The 24,009-nt window shown below is 35.0% G+C and overlaps 1 protein-coding gene across 1 annotated transcript in view; it reads right to left on the reverse strand.

Annotated features, from left to right (window-relative positions):
- Positions 1 to 907: 907 nt before the first annotated feature.
- Positions 908 to 24,009, reverse strand: part of THBS2 (thrombospondin 2) — a 47,529-nt gene continuing 24,427 nt past the window's right edge. The window contains exons 11-22 of the mRNA XM_007484919.3: positions 23,652 to 23,779; positions 23,378 to 23,530; positions 21,858 to 22,076; positions 18,838 to 18,945; positions 16,051 to 16,210; positions 13,098 to 13,216; positions 12,335 to 12,569; positions 9,428 to 9,655; positions 7,690 to 7,961; positions 7,249 to 7,346; positions 4,656 to 4,795; positions 908 to 3,106 (exon numbers count right to left, since the gene is read on the reverse strand). Of these exons, the coding sequence (XP_007484981.1) occupies positions 3,099 to 3,106; positions 4,656 to 4,795; positions 7,249 to 7,346; positions 7,690 to 7,961; positions 9,428 to 9,655; positions 12,335 to 12,569; positions 13,098 to 13,216; positions 16,051 to 16,210; positions 18,838 to 18,945; positions 21,858 to 22,076; positions 23,378 to 23,530; positions 23,652 to 23,779 (1,868 nt within the window). The 3' untranslated portion in view covers positions 908 to 3,098. The remainder of the gene's footprint in view (positions 3,107 to 4,655; positions 4,796 to 7,248; positions 7,347 to 7,689; positions 7,962 to 9,427; positions 9,656 to 12,334; positions 12,570 to 13,097; positions 13,217 to 16,050; positions 16,211 to 18,837; positions 18,946 to 21,857; positions 22,077 to 23,377; positions 23,531 to 23,651; positions 23,780 to 24,009) is intronic.

The raw sequence follows: 24,009 nt of genomic DNA on the forward strand, positions 1-24,009 counted from the left end.
CTTTAGAACTATTGCCATCACAAGGATCTTGAGTTCAGCTCCTGCCATCAAGAATGACCATATTCTGTCTTCTTGATTCATTTTTGGATTGAGATCTGATCTATCTTACATAAGTTTTCAATTAAATACATTCATTTCTTTCTGTACCATTTTCTTACTCTTTTAATCCCTTTCTTCTCTCTTTCCTTTTCTTTTCTTTTATCTTTACACTATATCTTTTTGATTTCCCTCCACTCCTCTTTCTTTTCCTTCCTCTCCCCCAATGCCTCTCCTTTTTCTAATATTTCTCTCCTTCCTTTCTCTCCCAACCTGTTGTTTTCCTTCTAATTCATCATAGTCTGTCCAAAAAATGATGAGGAATCTTTGGGAACTATTTCACCAAGTTATCATGTTGTTATTTTCTTAAAGTACTTGGGGGTGGTAGTTATTGCACAATAAAATTTTAAATTTCTTTGCCTACAAAATGTTATTATTTTTCTTTTCTCGGTGTCTGATTGGGTCAAGGCGAGTACAGCTTGTATTAGTGAGGGGTGTCCCTTGTGTTGTTACAATTTGTCTGAATCACTCTCATGATGCTTGCCAATATCCACTGTGAAAAATTTGCTCCCTACTTTGTTTGACAATGACAAGAAGCAGCAGGGGTGAATTTTTAACTGATTGGATCATAAGCAGTGTTGGGAGGTTCCATGGGATATTATGAGACCTGTGTAGAAATAGAGCATCTCCTTAAGGGCCAGAAAACTTATAGTTTACAAGATGAAGAATACATTTGAAGCAACCTGTAACCAAGCAACAGGCTTATTTAGGTAACAAAAGTTGTCTTTCCTTTTTGACATTTTTACCACTTTCTATCCCCTGAGAAGAAAAGAATCCTTTCAATTTATAAAAAAAAGGTAAAGAGAAAAGATTTTATATAAAACTGTTTTACAATTTATTTTTCATTGTTAATTTTTTAAAGTATAAACATGAGTCTCTAGCTAAATGAAGGACTTCAATGGTAAAATTCTGTCCATGTAAACAAATAAATAATTATTTACAGTCTTTGGCAAAACAAAGCAGTTTCATCAATCTGTACGAGGAGGAATTTTTAAAAGAAAAACATCATAAATAATTTACAAAGGAAAATATGGTACAGTCTAAATATTAACATCATTGTCCCACATTGATGTAGCGTTTCAATCAAACAACTTCCAATAACCAAAATCCTACACAGCCATGATAACTGTGACATTTAATGAAGTCTCCCCCACCCTTACTTGGAATTAAGGATACAGTTCCAAAAACCAGAAGCATGAACTGAGAAAGACTGCAAACATTACAAAACCTAAACCACAATAAAAGTAACCATCAGAAACATTTTTTAACATTTGCTAATATGAAAATGCAATAAAATGTGCAACAATGTCAAAAAGAATGGATTATTTCTTATTGTTAACAGGAATAAAAATCTCCATAAGAAAGAAAAAGATAAGGAGAGAGAGATTTTTGCCCAGGGCCAGGCAAGAGAAATTTTTCTAGTCCATATGTGACGTTTGGTCAGAAAGTATTTCTTGTGCAGAAAGTACATGCAACTTAATGCAAAGGAAAAAAAAAGATATTCAACAATTTTACATTAGTGAATAACTGATTAACTGGTGGATCTAGTTAAACTAAATGCTGGTTTCCCTTCAGTATTCAATCAAGAAAACATCCTATGTACAACAGGCAGATGATAGTATAAAATAGTGAATTAAATTTGGGGATAACTATATATATAAAGGCTCCATTTATAAACTCTTTATTATTATTTATTTTATCCTGTGGTAATCAATAGCAAGGTTTATGACAAAATAATATCAAGTTATATATTTTGAGAGGTACATACACTGATTTAGCAGTATGTACACATTGCTATATGATCATACTTTTATTTCTCAAAAATGTACTACAAAGGCAATGAATGACATGCTTAAAATAAGTTATTAGAGAACATGGCTGCATCTGAATAATCATCTAATAAATATTAACAAACATTTATAATTGGAACCTTAATGTGTTACCAAACAAGGTAACAGTAACATTGCCATCATTTGCAAAGCCCGGATCAGATCAGGATTTACATGTCAAAGTGCATTTGTTTGGTTTTTTTTTCTTTTATTTATTTCTTTTTCTTTTTTCAGCAGCAGAGATTGGGAAAATGTATCAAAGGGGAAAAACAACAACCCACATGAAATCAGAGAATGGAAAACCACAGATAAAAAAGAGGAATTTACAACAATGATTGGAGGCATAAGTTGGGATGCTCTGCTTCAATAACTCCCATAGCCGGGTTTTGTTTTGGCCAGGCTGACTTTTCTTCCAAACTCTAGAGCCTAGCTTTTGACTAAATGAGGACCTATAGCTAGGTACCCTATGGAAAGTATTTCCTGGTCTTGATGTAGAAAGCTTTCTTTGAAAGTGTGGGTTGTCTTGGTTCTTTTCCATGGGATTTTCTCCTCCAGAACCCCCCCAGCCAGTTGGAGGACACATTACTCTGACTTCTGTGACCCTTATACCACCTTATCACTCCTTCCTTACTCTTGTTGAAGCACTACAGCCTTGGTTTAATTCCTCCTATTCATTCTTGGTTGATGTATTCTTGGAAGCCAGTCCTGGATTGAGAAGTGGTTTAGCACTCATTTTCTGCTTAATTTAAGACAAGGCTTATACTCAGCATCCTCTTCAGCTACATATACATAAATTCATTAAGTAATTACACTTTACATGTAAACGTCATCCTTTTAAAATAAACAAAAAACAGTGACACACATAGTCTTGCTCATTTTTTTTCCCTCTGCAGAGAGTTTCTAACATATTCTATTTTGCTTCTATGGCACATTGGCCATTAGCCATTGTGTTAATGTCCTTTTGATCTTACTTCTCAGAAGGCACTTGGGCACAGGACTGGCTGAGCCACTCCTGGGAATGGAAAGATGAAAGGCCACTCAGAGGAAAGGGCCAAGGAGCAGGAGGAGGAGGAGGAGGCACAGAGAGAGAAGCTGGAAGTACCGTGATGAATTGAGGTGTCTAAGTTACACACAGCACATACAGTACTTTGCTGGAAAGGCATCATCCCTTGCTCAGACATCTGGAAGGAGAAAAAGTGATAAAGTAAATTAACAGTGACAATTTACAAGTTAACTGACTTTGCCCCTACGAGCCTCATCACCCTATCTATAAGAGGAAGGAAGACTTGATATATATAGACTTGAACATTAGATCATAGATTCGGCAAGCATCTAGTCCAATTGGTTCATTAGATAAGCTCCATAAAAATTAAGTGACTTGTGGTCTTTAAGTCTAAATCCTAGGACATGTTATTCTGTATGTAAAATGCAATGCCTTGCAAGAGTAGGCAAATATAAGCTTATGGGGAAAATTCATGAAGTTTTAGGAGACAGAATGATGTAAAGAAAGAGAATGAGCTCACCAAGAGAAAGAAGTAAGGATTTTGGTTCTTCCTCCATCAATTACTAGCTCTACAACCTTAACCAAATTCTCTGATCCCCAGGCGTCTCATCTCATCTCTGAAAATATCTGACCTACTTGAAGGCAGGGACTTGGACTCTTGAAGTCCATCTAGATATAACATTTGATGCTATCATTTAAATATGATTGGATGTTAAAGGGACATCACCTGTCCATAAGATTCCTCTCTTCAAAGTTTAAATTCTCAATAAGATATTACAATAGAGAAAAGGCATTTCTTTTTTAACTCCTCACCAGTTGATAGATGGTCTTAAGGTTATGTAGTGACTTAATTATAGCTCAAGTTATATAGGACAGTTTCCCACATAGCCATTAGACAACATGGAGGTCTTTATGAATTTTCAATTATCTTTGTACTTTCTACTGTTATTTCATAGGGAATTTTTGTACTTCACCTATTATTTCATTAGCACAGGAAATTCTCAAAGAGAAAACTCCATTTAAATGGAGAGTGGCACTGCTTATAGTCTTTGCAATTTATAACTGAAAGGTTAAATTGCCCAGAATCACACAGTCACTACCTATGCAAGGCAAGATGTGAAGCAAATTCTTCCTGATTCCAAGGCTGGGTGTCTATCACTGTCACTCCATCTCTAAGAAACTTAGATACTCAAAAAATACATAGTGCAATTCCTTATATTTAAAAAATTCTTAGGGCTTCCAATTAAAAAAAATAAAAACTTTTCCCAAGTGATTTGAATTTTTCCCACAGACTCACTTTCTTTAAAATTTTTATTACAATTCTCATGCAAAATGTTCCCATTTTAAATAAATTCTTTTGCCTTTCCGAGCAAGCAGAAAAGTGAGATTTCAGATGAAATAATATAGTCGACTGAATATCCTCCATGCAAGAAAAGACCCTCTTCTAAGTCATTGTTGACAGGTTTTCACACAGACAGCAGGACCTTGCATGATAAATGTGAAAATTTGCGAGGGGACATCTCTTCATTATTGTCCTTTAGTGAGGGCACAGATGTTCCCTAACTAGATTTACTTTTTTCTTCACCATTTATGAGCCCCTCTCCCCTAAAAGATTTATTTAATATGTTCATTTAATTTCATTATAGCCCAAGCAAAAAAAAGGCACATTTTTATAATACACCTCTGGGACAGTCAACTGTTTCCAAAGAAAGTTCACCAAAACTTACCTCGGCATTCGTATTTGAGGTCTGAGAAAAAGACCATTTCTTGGGAGAAGACAAAAAGACCTAACCGACCCCCAGCATAAGTTTGATCATAAATTGGTCCTGAATCTGCCATGACTTGCTTCCCTTCATGTACTAAAACTCTATTGGAAAAGAAACAATAAAAGTTTAATTAGCTTTCTAGAGAACACACAAAAATACGGTAATAATTGCTGGTGTTCGTACTGTGCGTTTCTAGAGTGCTTCATTTATACTATTTCATTTCATCTCAGGATTCCAATTAACATGATCATAACTGGCATGTATATTACTTTTTACATTCTGCAAAGCACTCCCTAATAACTCAGTCAAGTACTTACTATAAGTGATATTTTATTTATTGACAGTATCTATGATTTCATTGCCATAGGAAATGTTTAGTAAGGAAACTCCCTTTATGGGTTCTGAGCAGCACCAGCAATTGATGCGGTCTTACAGAGTTGTCTGGGGCAATGAGCGATTAAGCAGTCAGGTTCATATGCTCAGAATCGGAAGTTGGACATAAATGCTCATCTTTCTGACTCAAATCAGTTCTTTATTGAGTATAGTATACTGCCTCCCAATAGGTAGTATCATCTCAATTTTACAGATGATGAAACAAAAGCTCAGAGAAGTTATGGGCTTTGCCCATGGGTCACACCCTAGTATTGTCAGGAGGAGACTAGCAACCCAACAACTCTTAATTCTGCATCTAGTAGTGGTCTTTTCACTATACTGTGCTACCTCTATAAAAACTCTTAATACATGATAAGCCTATTTCATCTTTAGTCTGGGACTCAGCAATATTAAGCCACCACCTCTGAGAATTATCAGATCATCTGACCTAGACTTTTCAGCCATCTCCATATCATACTGCCTAACATCTGGCCATCTTCTTCATCCCTGTCTCATTGGAACTTTGGACTCCTCCCTCAGGAGCTGATCTCTGACAGCTCATCTTTTGTCCTACCTTGCCTTAAAGCATACCTTCACATCACTTCCCTGCCATTTTCACATCATCTCTCCTAGATCCTCCACCCAGCCCCTAGTCTTTTAGCTCCTGGATTAGAATATAAGTTCCTTGAATTGTAGGATGCTCTTGCTTGCTGGTGTTTGTATCTGATGTTCTTGGGACAGTGTTTATTATAATAAATGCTTTAGTTCTCTACCTATTTGAACCAATGCTGATTATCACTAAACTATTCCCCACTCTTGCTTGGCCATTAGCCATAAGCCATTTATTAGACACACAAATAAAACTCTGTGAAGCATATGGCTGAGACAAAAACATTACTCGATTCCAATGAGTCACCAGAGGAATTTCCCATCTTTTCTAAAAATTTATTTTTACCATAACTAAATATGCTAGAGTAATATATGTGTTCCAGGCAACCTGACTGCAGTGTTAATCTGTCTGGTATTTCAATGCAGAAAATTTTGGCTAATGAGATGAAAAGTTAACTTCTTGGCCTTCTTTTTAAAAAAACAAACTATATTCAAAAGATGTGCATTCATTTAATGCATGAAAAGTATTATCAAGGTAGTGTTTCTTTTCATTTGTTGAGTTTTTAATTATTTTTTTAATTAAAAAATTTTTTTCTGTTTGTTAGGATTAAACAATCAGGGGGAGAAACATGCATATTTATTGGTTATCATTAGTAATAGTTATTAAAATCAAATGTTTTAAATCCTATTTGAATATATATATATATTAATTCTGAACTCTAAATGTCACTTAGCAAAATAATTTACAATCAATGATTTGCCTCCGCTTAACTGAGTGATCCTGGTAAAGTCACTAAACCTCATTCTGACTTGGTTTCCTCATTATAAAATGAGAATAATATTAGTAGCTGTCAGGTAGAGTTATTATAAGAATCAAATGAAATAATACATGTTTGCAATTCTTGAAATATTATATGATGCTAATTATAGTTATTGTTATTTCTGGATGATTATTGACTGATGACTAACTATGCTATTCATTTCACCGTTTGACTTTCTTTGTCTTATCACCCTAACTTTTAGTGGAAATTGATTTAAAAATCTTTTTTACAGCACAGACATTTTGTCATGCCAGAAAGAAAAGTTTCTGTGAAAGAAGCAAATCTTATTTCATAGATAAGGTTGGTGTTACCTTTAAGTTTCTTTTTCTCTAACATATTAACTACAACTTTATGTTATCCACAAACCAGATCTATTTGAATAATTATATTATGTATTGTTTACCTCACACTTTTACCCATTCCATTTACTGCTAATTCTGTCATTCTCCCTTGTTCCCAATCCTTCCCTGTCCCCCCCCCTGCACCCCCTCACACACATACACTCTCCAGTCTGACTTTATTTTTAGACATTTATTTAAACTAAACTGGGCACCATAGGGAGGCTGGGCATTAAAAGAAAGTATATTTTGAATCTCAGATTCCAAGAAATCAGCATATACTATTAATAAGTGAATTTATCCATTAATCTTTAAATTGCTCATCTTTTTTGAGAAAGAGTGAGAGAAAGCTACAAAAAGATAAATTGCACTTTGTAATGGAAAAGAAACCAGAAGAACTGAAGGCCTCCTTACCTCATATAACCTGTCTTGGGTCTGTGAGTCAGATGCCACCTGTAGGCAGTATAATCTTTCCAGCCAACATTCTTGGGATCATGCCATAAGGTACGAACCTAGAAATATAAAAGAAAAAATGTTATTACTGAACAGAGTTGATAGTGAATACAATAACTATTATTTAGGATTTTCTATGAGAAATAGCATATATAAAAAGAAGCAGTATGTTTCATATGCAAGCTGATTCTTATTATTTAGTCTTTGAGTACTGCACTGTTTCCCAAATACCTATACAACTATAAGATAACTGGGATAAAGAGGTTCCAATCGAAGAGGACAGGAACTTTAAAGATTCCATTTCTCATAGAAAATATAACTCCAAGAAGCTGAAGGAGAAAACAGGTATTTATCTCCCTCTACCAATCAATGACTTCACTTTATAGATCTCAATATTCTTACCTGTCCTTCTGTGTTTCCTGTGTGCCATAGAGCATTCCTGAGATGTTCTCCAGTTCCAGTGGTGGAATTTACCACTTTGAGTGATACACCTGAGTAGCCATAAGCTCTGGTGGGTTGGTTTTCCCAATAAGTCTGGGTGACCTGCTTCCACATTACAACATAAAACCGACTGCTTGATTGGTAGCCAAACACAAACCCAGCATAATCATCATCACGGTCAGTATTGACATAAAATGTGCCACTGAAGTCAACAGAACCAAATTCATCAAAACCTGGATTCAAATCAAACACATGTTGTCAGAGAGTAATAATTTCAAAAGACAAATAATCACTTAATTTTGTTGACTTGTCCAACAATTACTCAACCATTACTGTAGAAGGCACTTAGCAAAACAAATAGTTGTTGCCTGATTGATGATGTGTTGGGTGCTGTGAAAGGATTCAATGGCTAACAAGGTGTGGCCCCTGACCTCAATGAGTTTATAGCCTACTGGGGAGATAAGATAAGAATGCAAATAACCAGACATGTGATGAGTCCTGTAATAGAGATATAAATAATGTACTATGAAATTAGAAAGCTAGAGAAGATTCTTTCAAGTTTAAGAAAATTCAGGAAAGGCTACATATGCCCTTGATTTTAATTCTGGTCTTTGGCTTTCTGCTGTTTTATTTGTTTGTTTTTATTTGAATACCATGAGACTGGGAAGCGAAAAATATATACAAAGTCAATTTTGTCTATAATGATAAGAATTCACATTAAAAATACTCCAAAAATTTTAAAGCATTTTCCCAAAAGAACCCTACCCTATGAGATAACAATGTGTGGTGAAAACTCTTTTACAGAGAGAGAAATTACTACTCTGAGATATTAAGCAATTTGCTGATGATTACATGACAAAATAAATATGAAAGTTGGTATCTAGATCCAAGTCCCGTGACTCTATGAACAGCACTCTTTCCACTATACCACAATGATTCCCATATCCATGTCTAAAGACAAGGTGACATCTAAGCCATCATAAAAGGATTATCCTCTGTCTTTTTTTTAAGTGACATGGTCAGGAATTGAAATTTCACATTATCCTCTCTTGTCCATTTGTTAGTATTATACACTATCTGTAAGTTTGTTTTATATAAAGTCTTTCTTTTTATAGTTATAGCCTGGCTTCCCTGACACTGGTCGCCAGGTTTCATGAGATAACCTAAATTTGGTCCTTTAGAGTTTTAGCTACCCATGAAGGCATTAGAATGAAAATGAAAAACAATATGTTACATCCAAGATATATAAATCATCCTTCACTCCTTTCCTTTCTATAAAAGTTTAAAACTTTACTACATTTAATATTCCAATGATTCTCAAAGAATAGTCATCATTGTCCCTTTTTTCTCCTTCATTTTCTCTTAGAAAGAAGAAAAACAAAATTGCACCAATTCTTATGTTATGAAAGTTAGTAAATATCATGCTTTCTCCTCTTTTGCATAAAATATGCTCAATTACTCCAAATACTGTTTCAAAATATAAAACTATATGCTTAATATTAAAAATTAACAGTTCGTTTCTTATTGTAGTGATGAGACTAGTGAGTAAGATTTTAAACAGCACACAATCTACAAGAATATTCAAAATATCACACTTAACCCACCACATACACATAGTTTAGAAAGCAATATGTGTATCTTCTGTGACTTTCATCCACTCAAAGATAATAACTGTGTGATGTTTTGTTTGGAAACTCACCTACAGCTATACCAGGATCAGAATTGGCTGTCTGTACCAGCTCCTTCCCTTGATGACGAATTACCCAGTTGGGATCTATCTGGGTTGTTCCCTTAGGGTCTAAGTGCACCATTTGGAACTTTCTAAAATCAGTTTCACTGATGGCATTGTTTTCTGGACACACATCATCAATATCTGGAACATTATCATTGTCAAAGTCATCTTTACAAATATCACCCCTTCCATCACCTGTATGAAAGGAAAGAAAAGGAACCCTAATTAATCAAAAGAGAGCAATGTTTAACCACTCTTCGTGTAATTGAAGTTAATTAACATGTTCTAAAAATAGAAGTTAAGCTTCTGGAGAGTCTTAAAGTCCATATTCCTGATCTTGGACTTCCACACCAATCAGTATGAATATTTTATTCATCATAGTGTCCCTACCTCCTCTCTACTTCATTCCATCTTTTCACACATGCCCACACATCAAAGATGACAGTGTGCTAAATAAATCAACAGAGATTAATAGCACATTATGGGGTGGGGGAGCAAAATCTCTAATGAACTTTTATCCTAGAATAAATCAAAATAATGTCAGAGATTTTTGCATTCTACTCCTTATTCTGTTGTTAACCTCCTAGGTGATACTGCTTTTTTTTTCAACTTGTAATTTCCTCCCCCTAATTTTCTGTTCTCCCTTGCTCTAGGTCAAATTATTAAACTAGGGAATTGGTATTACTTAGGATTTACTTCCTGGACAAATTCTGGCAAATTTATCAGGGACAGTTTGTGTGAGAAAATAGTTGGGAGCACTGGGATGAACTACTTGAGCTTCATAGAACTCATACCATAATATTAGCAATATTATAGTCTTGGACACAAGAAGGAAACATGTTATTAGTCAAACTCAAGGACCATGTCTGTAAGGAGATTATGCCAAAAATATTGGAGAATCCCTGAATCCTGGAATTGAATCCTGAACAAATAGTCCATCTATGATATATCCCACATTCAATCTTTGTTTGAAGACCTCAGGTGAGAAGAAACACACTATCTTGCAAAGAAGTCCATTCTACTTTTTCTTAAATCCATATGTTTGGAAATTTTTTTTCCTTTCAATTTTCAAGACATCAGTGCAAGAAATCATATTCTACAAATTAAAAAAATATGGAGAAGACTTTTTTAAATGAATTGTCTTTATTTTCTTTTTGTTTTTTTTTTTAAAGAGTTCTAGATAGGGAGCTAGAGGAACAGAGTTTCAATTCAGGCTTTGACATTTATTACCTATGTGACTTTGAAAAAGTCACATTTTAATCTATCTGTTTCAGTTCCCTAATATATATATATATATATATGTATATATATATATATATATATATATATATATATATATTTAAAAAGTGGTTGGACAAGATGAACTCTAAATTACCTTATAATTCTAAATCTATAATCCTATGGGCCTAGGACCCTTATTAAATGCTTTGCAAAGGAGACAATCCAGCTGCTGGGAAAAGGAGACTAGATTCTTCAGAGTTGCATGCAAGCTTCCAAGACCATCCTACTTGGTAATATCCCAAGACAAACTCCAAATCTTGGACAGCTGTGTGTTCATGAACTTATTTGCCTTAATACTTATGATAATACTAGGGTCTACTACTCCAAACTCCTTTTCAATGCTCACAGGATGAATCCTTGTGTACAAAACTAGGATTTGAACAAATCTATCTTCATATGGGGTGCTTTTTTACCATAAATATTGGCTGACAGTATCAGGGATTCTTTGCTATACGTTCTTGGAAGAATGGGTCCTTTGAGTGGCATAGGATTTAAAGAATGTACCCTTGACTTAACCTGGGTCATATATAAGAACTTTTGTGTTCCTCTTTACCTAGATAGTATATAATGAGAGCCATGGTCAGGAGTTCTCCACATAGCTACCAGTGATATTGAGACAACTTTTCTTATCTCCATGTATCTAAAAGAGCCCATAATTTGTTCATGCAAATTACTTTTCCCTCTAAAACTATTTTCCTCAATGAGCATTGTAGCAGTTAAATTTAGTTTCTCTGCTATAAGTATTATATTTTAGAGGTTTATTGAAGATTAAGAATTAGAGAAAATACAAAATAAGAAAAACACATGCCTAGGCCCAGAGAGCCCATTCACCACCACTCACATCTTGCCTGCTAGGTGGAGTGCCAAGGTAGGCTTCACAACCAGTTTAAATAGAAATTTTTGATCTCATCCAGGTGAGGATCTCAGTGAGATTACAAAGCTTTCTGGGAAGTGGCCAAGGACTTCTGGGGATTGGAGTCCGGGGTTCAAATATCCATTTTTACAGCATTAGAATTGTATTATAACATTTGTACATTGTAACATTTTTCTGATTTATATTCTGCCAATTTAAAAAGAAAAGGAAATCTAGCTACCTAGCAATTCCCATCAACTCTGTCTCAGAAAATAGCATCATTCCCCAGGCAACAGTTCATCTCTTTCTTGACTGGTTCCTCAAAGATCACCAAACCCTTTATAAATTATGAAAACACTGACATTACCTATCCCTACTGCCAAATACATACACATTTGAGGTTTAGCATCTGTTTAAGAATGTGAACACAGCAACATGTCGGCAATGTATCAGACAGGTCATGCAGAAACAAATAGCATTTCATGTGTCCAGTTCCATATGATATCTAAAGCAACTGTCTTTTTTCCATTATAATTTTAAAGATGATTTCATCACATTAATATCTATCTGTCTTTTGCCAGTTTTTATAAGCACACTAATAGACAGACTTCCTGGCTTATAAATGATCACACACACACACACACACACACACACACACACACACCAAAAACCAAGTCTTCCCACCAAAATTTAAAAAAAAAATCAACAATCAGAATTGTACTCCTTTTAAGTGCACTCACCATCTGAGTCCTCCTGGTCAGGATTGAAAACAAGTCGGCAATTGTCCCTGTCATCTGGAATGCCATCATTGTCATCATCAGAGTCACAGGCATCCCCCTTGCCATCATTATCATGGTCAGCTTGATTAGCATTTGATATGTAGGGACAATTGTCTTGGTTATTCTGGTGGCCATCTTCATCTATGTCTTCATTGTTATCACACTGGTCACCAACAAGGTCATTATCCACATCAGTCTAACAAAATCAACAGACAAGATGAGTAAGTTATTAATTTCATTTTAGTGAAAGGGTGGGGGAAGCACAAAAGCCATACAAATTATTGATATTAATATTAAGCTGCCTCTTCGCCCCTCACTATGATATTATAAATACCATGAGTCTAAAGACCCTTATTATTTTCAACTGCCACAGAAATTATTTATATGCTCAATATGCTCAAAGGCATCCTCTGGAAACCAAATCCAGAGTTGGTATTTAAAGAATAAATGAATGTAAGACTAGGAAATCCACTATATTTTGTCCATGACTATCAGAGGTCATGCATACTTTGCAACAAGTATATAAAGTTTTGGCCAAGACTATCTCTGCAAAAAAACCCTACCATTTTTTATATAATGAGCAAGTACATAATCTTTGCCATATGGTGGACATGTAATAAAAATCATTCATTTTAGTCTGCTAATTCATTCAATTGCCAAGTATTTATTAGAGTAAGCTATAGTTCATCTTTCCTCTATTCATTCTTATAATCAAATTATTTACCTGATCGGGATTGTGCATCAAGGGACAGTTATCACAGTGATCTCCAACCCCATCACCATCAGTGTCCCTTTGGTCAGTATTGTAAACATAAGGACAATTGTCTCTCTCATTAAAAACATCTGCAGATGACCAAAGACAGATATAGAAGCACATTGAATTTAGAAGAAAAGCTGTTTTTTTTTGTTTCTTATTCCTTAAATTATTTTCAGTAATTTTTGGCTTTAATAAGAAAATGACTTAAAAATATCATATGTGTGCAAGTATTTGGACTATTTAATTAAATTTCTAACTGGATATTGCTTAGAATTTTCATGTTTTAAAAATATAATTCACTTTGATGGCTTTCTGAGTAATAAATCATAATGAATAGTCTTTGAATGAGTGTGTCTACAATGTACACCTTTGGAGAATCAAACTTGTATGACCAATTGATTATATCCATTAAAACTCCATGAGTTCTGTAGGATATTACATTATTTTAGCATTGCTAATGGGACAATACCAATAGCAAAGTTTTGCCAGAATTTCGTTCTAGTCCTTTGTTTTAGGAAATTTAATAAATGATGTTGGATTCCTGGAAAAGAATGTATTGCATAGAAATAAGTCATATGATTTGGCAACTGCCTGGGATAACCAAAGGATAGCAAAGGCATGCAATATAACACTGAGATTTTTTTTTCAGACAAAAAGGAGCATAATTTTGCCAAAAATAGTGAGAACCATGAGAAAATAATTTAAGGGGGAAGATGAGGAACTCTGTTATAACCAAACTGAATATGAGATGGTGTTGATATAACCAGTTGGAAGTATCCTGGGGAAATGTGGAACTGAGTAGTTGAAGAGATATTAGAGCTAGTTTCAAAACTCAGCCAACATTTGAAATCAAAGAGGTGGAAAAAAATCTTTCTAGGCTACCATAAGCATGCTGTGATGGAAATAGTATTAGGATAGTACCCAGAAGACTAAGTTCAAGTGCTATCTTGAATATTTATTCTATGACTTTTTGCAGATTGCTTTCTTCCTCTGGGCCTGTTTCTTCATCTGCTTAAAGACAATAATAATACATCTTCAACCTCCTGATAGACTGAAGAGACAACGGCTGTTGGTCTGAGTGGAAAAGACCTCAAAGTAGATGGTGATTGATTACCCTGAGCTAGAAAAGATCTGCCAGAATGTTCTCCTGGTGCTTGTGATCAAAAGAGTCAGCATGAAGCTGAACTCTGGATTTTGGGGTGGAGTGCATTGAGAGAAATGACTGTGTAGACGATGGAAAATTAGTATTTAGACTTGATTGATTTAGTTGATGCTCCAGGGAATGGTTAGGTTGAGGGTATGAAATAAAATAGTATAATTAGAAGATATTTAGTACAGATCTCTCAACAAATAGAGGTTGTCTTAGGCCCACACCCTCAAATGTGTATAAGCATACAAATACAAAAATCTCTCAATATCTTTGAGAAATCCAAGAATTTGAAAGACAGCAAGGAATAGCATATAGTGATTGGAGTCAGAAAAACCTCTGTTCGTATCCCACATCTGATACTAGCTCTATGACCCTGGGCAAGTCATTTATCTTCTTTATGCCTTCATTTTTTCACCTGTAAAATGAGAGATCTGAACTCTACAACTTCTAAGATCCCTTATAATTCTCAGTCTATGGGCCTGAGATCCTGTGAGTATATGTAGTGCAAATGTTCTCTTTTCTCTAGTTATACAATAATAATTCTATATTCAATTGTTTCCAAATGGAATCACTTGATTAAGCAGAGGAATATTTATAATATCCACAAGAGGTAAGAGAAACCTATTTTCTGCAATAAGTAGATGCCATCAACTCATATAAAATCTCAGAAACTATCTGTAAAATTCAAATAATAAGAGATAGCACTTCCAAGACCATGGAGCCAATAGTCTTTCCATATCCTGTCTGGTTAGGCTAGAACTTGACCATGCTTTGCAATTCTGACCATCGCATCTTAGGAAGGACACTGATACATAAGAGAATGTTTGAGAACTGTAACCAGGAAAGTGAAGGACCTTGAGTATTATGGATAGACCTCAACTGAAGAAACTGGAGATAGTAAGCCTGCAGAAGAGAAGCCAGTGGGGTATAGAGGAGACACATTGCTAACTTTAAGTATCTGAAGGCTGCCATATGGAAGAAATATTAGATTTGTTTTTCTTGGTCCCCTAGGGAAGAACAAAGAATAAAAGGTGAACATTTTACAAAGGTAAATTCAACTTTGACATCAGGGGGAGGGGGGAGAAAGAGAGAAATGGTCCTAATAGTTAAGATCTCTTCAAAAGCAGAATTGGATGACTTCCAGAGATCCTTAAGTTACAACAACAATGCATGATCCCATGTCGGGTATATTGTAAAGGGGATATAAGATAGGAAACAAAGTGGGGGATAACAAGACTATGAGTTTGTGGAAATATGTTAATGACAAAGACCCCAAACATGTCCATTAATATTATTAATGGTGAAGACTTATAGTTCCTGGTAGGCAGTACAGGCAGCCACTTCTATAACATAATGTATATATTCTTGGACACATCCCAGCTATAAGTCATTGTTATCAAGTTATTTCCTTGTCAAAGCAAGATTTGGTTGGGACAAGAAGGTATTAGTCCCTAGAAGCAAATAGAAGGATAAAATGTGGAGAAATTGAGATCTATAGAGGGCAAACAAAAACTTCATCCACTTTGTGCTTCTCTTTCAATAAGGCCAAAGATAATTCACCTCAGAAGAAGACAAGGACATAAGAAACAGAAGTATGTATACATAGAGGAGGATTTCATTAAGGATAATTAGGTTGATCAAATGTAATTGATAAAATGAATGAAGCATCACACCAAACCACCACAAAATAGATCACAGTTTGCAATTACTTCTAATACTTTACCATAAAAATATATGAAATGCAGTGAGAAAGAAAAACAAAGAACTTACCATCTCCATCTATATCTACAGAACAAGCATCACCTTCACCATTATTGTCTGTGTCAATCTGAGCAAGGTTGTGTACATAAGGACAGTTATCACAGCGATCTCCAACCTCATCCTTGTCATAATCAGATTGACGAGGATTAAAGAGAAGAGGACAATTGTCCTAGAAAACCAAAAGAAAGAATTTAAATGAAAACAGCTCAGAGCAAAGTTGGAAATGCTTGTATGAGTTGAAGGAAAAAAGAAGAGAAGGAAATAGCATTTATATAATGTCTATTGTCAGCCACTCACTATGTTAAATGCTTTACAAATATCTCTTTTGATATGTTGCTCAGTTAAGCATTAAAGCTTTTTATTTTATGTATACTTTATTATAATGTATTTATTGTCAGGTGGAAAAGCCTTAGAAATTAAAACAATAAAGCCAAGATGGTTTAGTCAAAGATATGATAGCGATAAGATGAGAAATTTCATAGTTCTTCTAGTTTTAAAGTCTAATGATCAATAGACTTTAAATCAAATTCTTAACTCTTATATTGTGTTATATAATTTATCTTTGCCATAATTTCCCCAATTACATTATATAAAATGAAGTTTAAATTTAGACAAATAGGAACTGGACTTGTGATGTCATTAACACAGAGAACTCCCAGATGGGGAAACTCTTTCTCTATATACCACTCAGGACCTTGTCTGTAATTTATAGTCATAGCTTAGTAAGCACTTAAGGAACTGAGAAGTTAAGTGACTTTCTAGGATCAACAAGCCAGGATGTGTTAAAGGAAAATTTTAAACCCAAGTATTCATAATTCAAAATATTCTTAAATAAGATTAAATCTATTTAAATAAACAAACCTTCCCCTATCCACTATGTATCACTACTTCTCAGCACAGAGTTCTAATAGGAATCATTTAGATGGAAAAACTGAAGTAGTGCCATGATTGTTGTAACAGTTATTTTCTCCCAAGTATTTATATTGCTATAGTTGCAAGGGTTACTATGGCTGAAGAATTTGATACCTACTGACTGGATTATTCCTTGCTAGGAATGGTTGGTTAAGATAGGTTAGTTAATCCCTAAATGGATTCTGCTGGAAAGGACCGTTTTGTTTTGTTTTTTTTGAATGATAAAGATATGAAAGAGATTATGCTCTTCCTTCACAGATCTTTGAGATTCCAGGTTCATCTCTATGTCCCAGTAAAGCAAGAGAGCAGGACTTTGTAAAAGTGATCCTATTTGACTTATTTCTATAACCAGTGATAGAAGGAAGGCCATTTAGGGAAAAAATGACTGGGGAAGGAGGTAGGCTGCATCAAGAAAAAGGAATAACAGCTGGAAAACTCATGCACTAGACACATAAGATGCAAAAAGACCTAGAAGAATTCCTAAAGCACACTGAATAGATACTTTATGGAGGATTGATGAGAAAAAAAGAACAAAAATTACTGAATGTTTGAAAGTGTGAATGACTCACAATCTTCATGGATGGAAGGAATACCCACTTTGGGGGCAAAAAAGCACATATATTATTCTGTGTTATATGCACATATGTATTAAATACAAACATTTACCTATGCCACAAGGGAAAATGTGAACAGAAGAGGCCCAGATAAAATACTATAAAACTGAGAAGAGATATCTTGATTTGATTTAAGGTAGGAAGTTAAAAGACTTAAAGAACTTTGACCGAGTCTTAAAGGAATGAAGGAATTTCAAAAGGTGGGTATGGTGGGGAGAGAATACTTTCTGGGCATGAGGATTGCAACAGGAATATGAACAACAAAGGATAGCAACAGGGCATGGGAGATAGTCCAGTTAGAATGGGAAAGAGGCTAGATAAAATGGCATAAGAAGGAGTAAGGCAGGAAAGGCATTTCAGAATAGAATAATACAAGGACACAAATATCAAGATAATGCTAAAGTCAGATACATGAGTGGTGGTTAGGCAATGAAGAACCAGAAAAGCTTTTTTAACTTGAAAGCTTTACAATCAGAAAAAAATAGTACCTTGAGAAGGTTACACAGGCATCACAATTATTAAAAAGTGTATCAAGATGTAAAAAAGATTAATCAAGATCATATTCAATGGATACATTAGAAAGAATATTCTATTGTGCAGTATTGTGCAGGATGAAACAGAGAGAAGAAATATGAGAAACAAAAAATCCAGTAACTTAGACAATAAAATTCAAGAGCCTGAGGGAGGGTGTTTGCCTTCCCAATGGGAGCAGAAAAAAAGAGGCAGCTATGGCAAACATCTTAGCCCTGGAATCAACTAGGTTGGGCAACTAATTAAATGTGAGGCAGGAGGGCAATGGAAAAGTCGAAGACAACAACATGGTGAGAAGCCTGGGTGATTGGTAGAAAGTTAGTGTCAACAAAACAAAGAGAAAAGTTACAGGGGAAAGACAGGCATGAATTTGGGAATAAGGTGATGAAATCAGTTTTGGCCCTGTTGTTGTGAAATGTCAGTAAGATATTCACATGATGGTATTTTAGCAGAGTTGGACATATAGGATCAGAATATTGTTGGGTATCTGAGAGCAGAAAAAAAATACAGTAATTATCCTAACAACAACAACAAAAACAAAAACAAGGGAAAAATAACAGGGGACAAATGGAGTCCTAAGAATAGATGGGATTACCAAGAGAAAACATGTAGAGATATTTGGAAAATTTTTTTAAATTAACTAAAAAGTCAGAATGTTTAAAACAATTACTGTGATTTTTAAAAGCAATTTTTATATCATAATACCTGGTTAGAAATGCAACTAAAACAATTGACTTACCTTCTCATCATCCACTCCATCATTGTCATCATCAGTATCACAAGCGTCACCAATTCCATCTTTGTCAAAATCTTCCTGGCCAGAATTAGGTAGGTGGGGACAGTTATCCTGAAATTAATTTTCTAAGTTGAATCAATACTGCAGATATGGTTTACAGTCATAATATGTGTTTTAAATCTTTTCTCATTCATATAATATTTGTGTTGCTTGAGACAAGTCATTTAATATTTTAAGACCTCCATTTGCTATGTGAAATGAAAGAGTTTGATTTGATGGTGTCCAAGTTCCCTTCTAAACCTTAGTTCATTGTTGTCATCATTTTCAAAAGAATTCCAGGTTTCAATAAAATGAATTTAATAAAGCAGGACTTTTCAGTGAATAGAGGAGATGCCAGATAGGGCTCCTCAATAGGAAACTTTTATTTAAAAAGCACATGAGAGGGGGCAGCTGAGTAGCTCAGTGGATTGAGAGCCAGGCCTAGAGATGGGAGGTCCTAGGTTCAAATCTGGCCTCAGCCACTTCCTAGCTGTGTGACCCTGGGCAAGTCACTTGACCCCCCATTGCCTAGCCCTTACCACTCTTCTGCCTTGGAGCCAATACACAGTATTGACTCCAAGATGGAAGGTAAGGGTTTAAAAAAAAAAAAGCACATGAGCATAAGCCAACCTTTAAAGTGATGAATGTATTTCTTTTCAAGTTCTGCCCTGAAATTTATACCTTTTAGTGGTGAATGGAGACAAAGGATCATTTTATTTTCTAAGCTGTAAATCTCTACGGGTTTGCCAACCCAACTAATCAAGAAAATAAGGAACTGTTCCTTTGTAAAAATGTAAAAGCATTTAGAAATGACCAATAGATTACAAAATTAGGGACAAAGAACAGGAAACTGGAAACCTCTGTTAGACCACAATTTTCCATAAAAAAGATAGTTTGGATGGAGGAGCATGTATGGATTGGAGTTTGGAATATTGTTCAAAAATGTTATATTTTCCCTTTTTCTCTTAGGGAGTACAATATATATGAGTAACATATATAAATAAAAGGAAGTAAGATCATATTGCTCAAGCAAAATGGGATGTAGATAGGAATCACCTAAGAATATTTACCATTGTCAAAATATGATCATCAGAAACACATTTGTTTCTAAGTCAACATACCCATTAGCAAACCCTCAGAAGGTAAGCCCTTCCAAATGTGTTCAACATGTTTTGTTTGTCTGATCAGAAGCAACTCTTTCTGATATTGCATCTCAAACCAATATGTTTCAGGATGTTGTGATAATAGAATCAGAGGAGAATATATGGATATTAAAGTTGATTCAGATCCAAAGGATCTGTGATCTAGCAGAGTGAAAAAGCTATCAAAGGTGCCCCGGACTACACAGTGAATCTTTCTGGTCACAATGATGGGATATTATCATATTTAGCCTGGAGTCAGTATTGATGACATGGATTAGTTATGTTTATGGTCATTATTCTATGCCGCTTTTGAACACATTGATATTCTCTTTCATTTTTTGTATTCTGAGTTTAAATTCCTTGATCCTTCTTAATTATATCACTTTCCATTGGTTGACTATTTCTAATTTATCCTGCACATATCTGGATTGTTTGCATATCATCTCCCCCAAGGGGACAAGGACAGGACCTGCCTTTTTTCTTTTAGTGCCTAGTACAGTACCTATCACATAGTAGAGATATAATAAATGTTCATTGATTGACTACAGACATGGGGGGAAACAGATAACCTTAAGGTTCTACTGGGCAAAGTTCTACTTAAAGAACAAATTTTACTTCCTGTTCTTTGTGCTATGGAACTATAATCAAATAAAATTATAACTAATGATTTCATGTGAATTGTCAGTCAATCAATAAACATTTATCAAGCATATATTGTGATAATCACTCACCTACCTATCTTTGGAAAAGGATAATGTTCTATTCCAGATAAATAATCAAGAATGTTAGTTCTACTATGTATTGGTGATTTGTTTCTCTAGCACTTAATATAGTGTTTGATACACAGAAAGTTTACAATAACTAGTTTTCATTAATATTTTTTTCATTTATCCATGAACTTTAACCTCAATTAAGTATGAAATTACATAGCTATTTATCCTGATGATTCTTGGATTGCCACTAGATTATCTTTGGCAAACAAAGCCCAATGAGCATGGAGTCTGAGAAGTTAAGAAATGATCTTAGAATGACCAAATTCCTCTTTAGTTTTCTCTTTTATCTTTTCTATATTTCTTGATTTGCATAGATTTATGAGTGTCTGCAAATATGTGTAGATACACACATATATTTATGAAAACCCACAGGGCTGCACAGGCTGGACAGGAGGGGATAAGTTGCAATCTGCATCATTGGATGGAACTTCAAAAGCAATAAAATCCATTTGAGTGTGTATGTATATATACATATTTTAGCATACATGTAAAATATACATGATATATCTATAAACATTTTCCCTATGTACATATGTTCATACATTTTATGTATTAAAAAAAAGGATACATTACCTAAAATCCATTGGGGCTATAAGAGGGAAAAATATGAAAAATCATACCTGCTATGTATTATCATAAACAAATGATTTTTATTTCCCAGAAGTATTGTGATCCCTTTGACTTGAGAAAGAGATGATATAAGAATAACTCAAAGAGCTAGATGGCCCAGGAGATAGAGTATTGGCCTGGGATCCAGAGACTTGAATTTAAATCCAGTTTTAGATACTGAATAGATGTATGACCTGGGGCAAGCTACTGAACCTATCTGCCTAAATTTCCTTAAATGTTTAATGGAGATAATTAATAGCACCTGCTTCCTAGAGTTACTGTGAGGATCGAATAAGTACCTAGCATAGTGCCTGGTACATAGTTGGTGACTATTTGATAAATGATTGCTCCTTCTCTCCTTATATTACAATGATGCAATATAATAAAACTGACTTCTGTAAGTCATATATACACATCTGATTTAATTTCTTAACCACAATTCTTATAATTTCCCACTTACCTTAATGCAGTGATAGGTAGCATTTGTTGCACAGACCAGGTTTTTATTGGGCCAGCCATCTAGATCTGAGTCTTCCCCACAGATAAGCCCATCACCAGCATAACCAGTCTTGCATTCACACTTGTACATTGGATCACTGAAATGGCCCAGGTAGATGCATTCTGAATGCTTATGGCAGTTGTGAGTCTTGTCTTTGCACGGGTTTTCAGGTTCACAAACCTGCAATACCAGACATCTGAATAAATCAGTCCCCAACACCCACTGAAGAACTATTTGGATGAGGCACAGCACAAGACATAGAAAGCATTGCCTTTAGACAAGGCCATGGGTGACTATACAAAGACAGAAGAATTCATGTAACCATATAACCTTGGAAAACTTATGTGTAGGTTTGTTACTGGAATAAAATAAAGAAAACTTAAAAAAAAGAATTCATGTAACCAGAAGTCTTTATCCATCTGATTTGCTATGGCTAATCTGTACTTCCTTTTAAGTGACAAGAAGCCCACAAGTACTGATGCATCTTGGTTTCTCCATCTTTAAATCCCTCTCCACACTCTTCCCCACTTCCCTTCCTCCCCACATTTATATTTCTTGTATATATTCAGGAGTATTCAACAGTCTATATCAGTGGTGTCAAACATATAGAAATGGGGATGACTACAACTCACTTTTAAAATGTAATGTTATCTGTATTTGTATATTATTGTTTATTTTGTTTAATATTATATTATAATTATATTGATTATGCCTAATCAATATAATATGAATCAGTATATAATTATATTAATTATGTCTAATCAATATAATATGAATCATTATATAATGATATAGAAAGATTATAATTATATATTTAATTCTAGTCCAGGCTACACTTATGAATGTTGCTGGCTGCATCCATTATTGATACCTCAAGTCTACATGAACTGCAGTAATTTGCACATACAACCCTCCAACAATTTATCATTTTATCAATTCACGAAATTTTATTAATTTACTAAAGATTTATCCAGCTTATCAAATTATTATACATTAATTTTTCATATTCAAAATGGCTAACAAGTATTTTGAACAGGTTATAGAGCAATAGAGAGACTGTAAGATGGCTAGACTAATAGCTCCAAAGATCAGGGGTCCAGTCTCACCTCTGATATTTCTGCGTATTTTATTTTAATGAGCTTGTGAAACTACATTTTTACAGTTGCATTACATTTCCCCAATTAAGTCTCACTGCTCAACTGTGATATTTTCCTGATCTAATTTTTTTTTTGTTATCCAAGAGGAAAGAAAGCCAAACTCCTCGAAATAATTTTACAAGTGCCGTCCTAAATGAAGCATGCAACCTGTGCCAACCAGCCCACAAACAGAAGGTGCACTTCATTCCTGGTTGATCTGAGACTAGATACTCCCCCACTCTTTTTTTCCTTGTGGCTCTTGGCTGAGTTGCCATTAGAAAGTGTTCCACCCTGAGTTTACACAGCTGATCTTTTGCCCACTGACCTCACAGCTACATTACTTACTTGCTTTTCTGTTCTGGCTGCCTCCAGCCCCACTGCAAAGGGCTGGGTTCCTTTGTAGCGTGGGGGACATGGCAGGCAGTGGAACCCTGGGTTGGTGTTGACACAGCGGTGAACTTTATTGGATATGAAGCAGACATCTGTGACAACTGTGCACTGTAGGGAAACAAGCAAAACAACTGGTTTGTTGAACTCTCTGATCTCCAAGTGATGCCTGGATTTTATCCGGAGGGCAGGGGAATGCTTTGGGATATGACAGACCAGGAAGGGCACCTACTTCATCAAGGTCTTCACAATGAGTGCCATTTCCTAAGTAGCCAACTGGGCAAGAGCCACACGACCAAGAGCCATCAGGGAAACTATTACATTCTGCTCCAGGGAAGCAAGGATTGGATAAGCATCCATCTGTGAAGACAGGAGGCAAAGGAGAATTTGATCTCTTTTTCATTCCAAATACTAATCATGTTAAAGTAAACATAAGACCAAGTCACATCCACTCTATTCCAAAGCTTCATTCTGGGCGATGGACTACTCTATGGCTATAGTTCAGAGCATCCCTGGTAGAATGCCTACAGCAGAGTATCTAGATTATTTATAGCCAAAGACCAAGTCAAAGCTTGGAGCATTGCCAAATC

Source organism: Monodelphis domestica, chromosome 2 (assembly GCF_027887165.1).
Source record: "Monodelphis domestica isolate mMonDom1 chromosome 2, mMonDom1.pri, whole genome shotgun sequence".
NCBI classification, from domain to species: Eukaryota; Metazoa; Chordata; class Mammalia; order Didelphimorphia; family Didelphidae; genus Monodelphis; species Monodelphis domestica.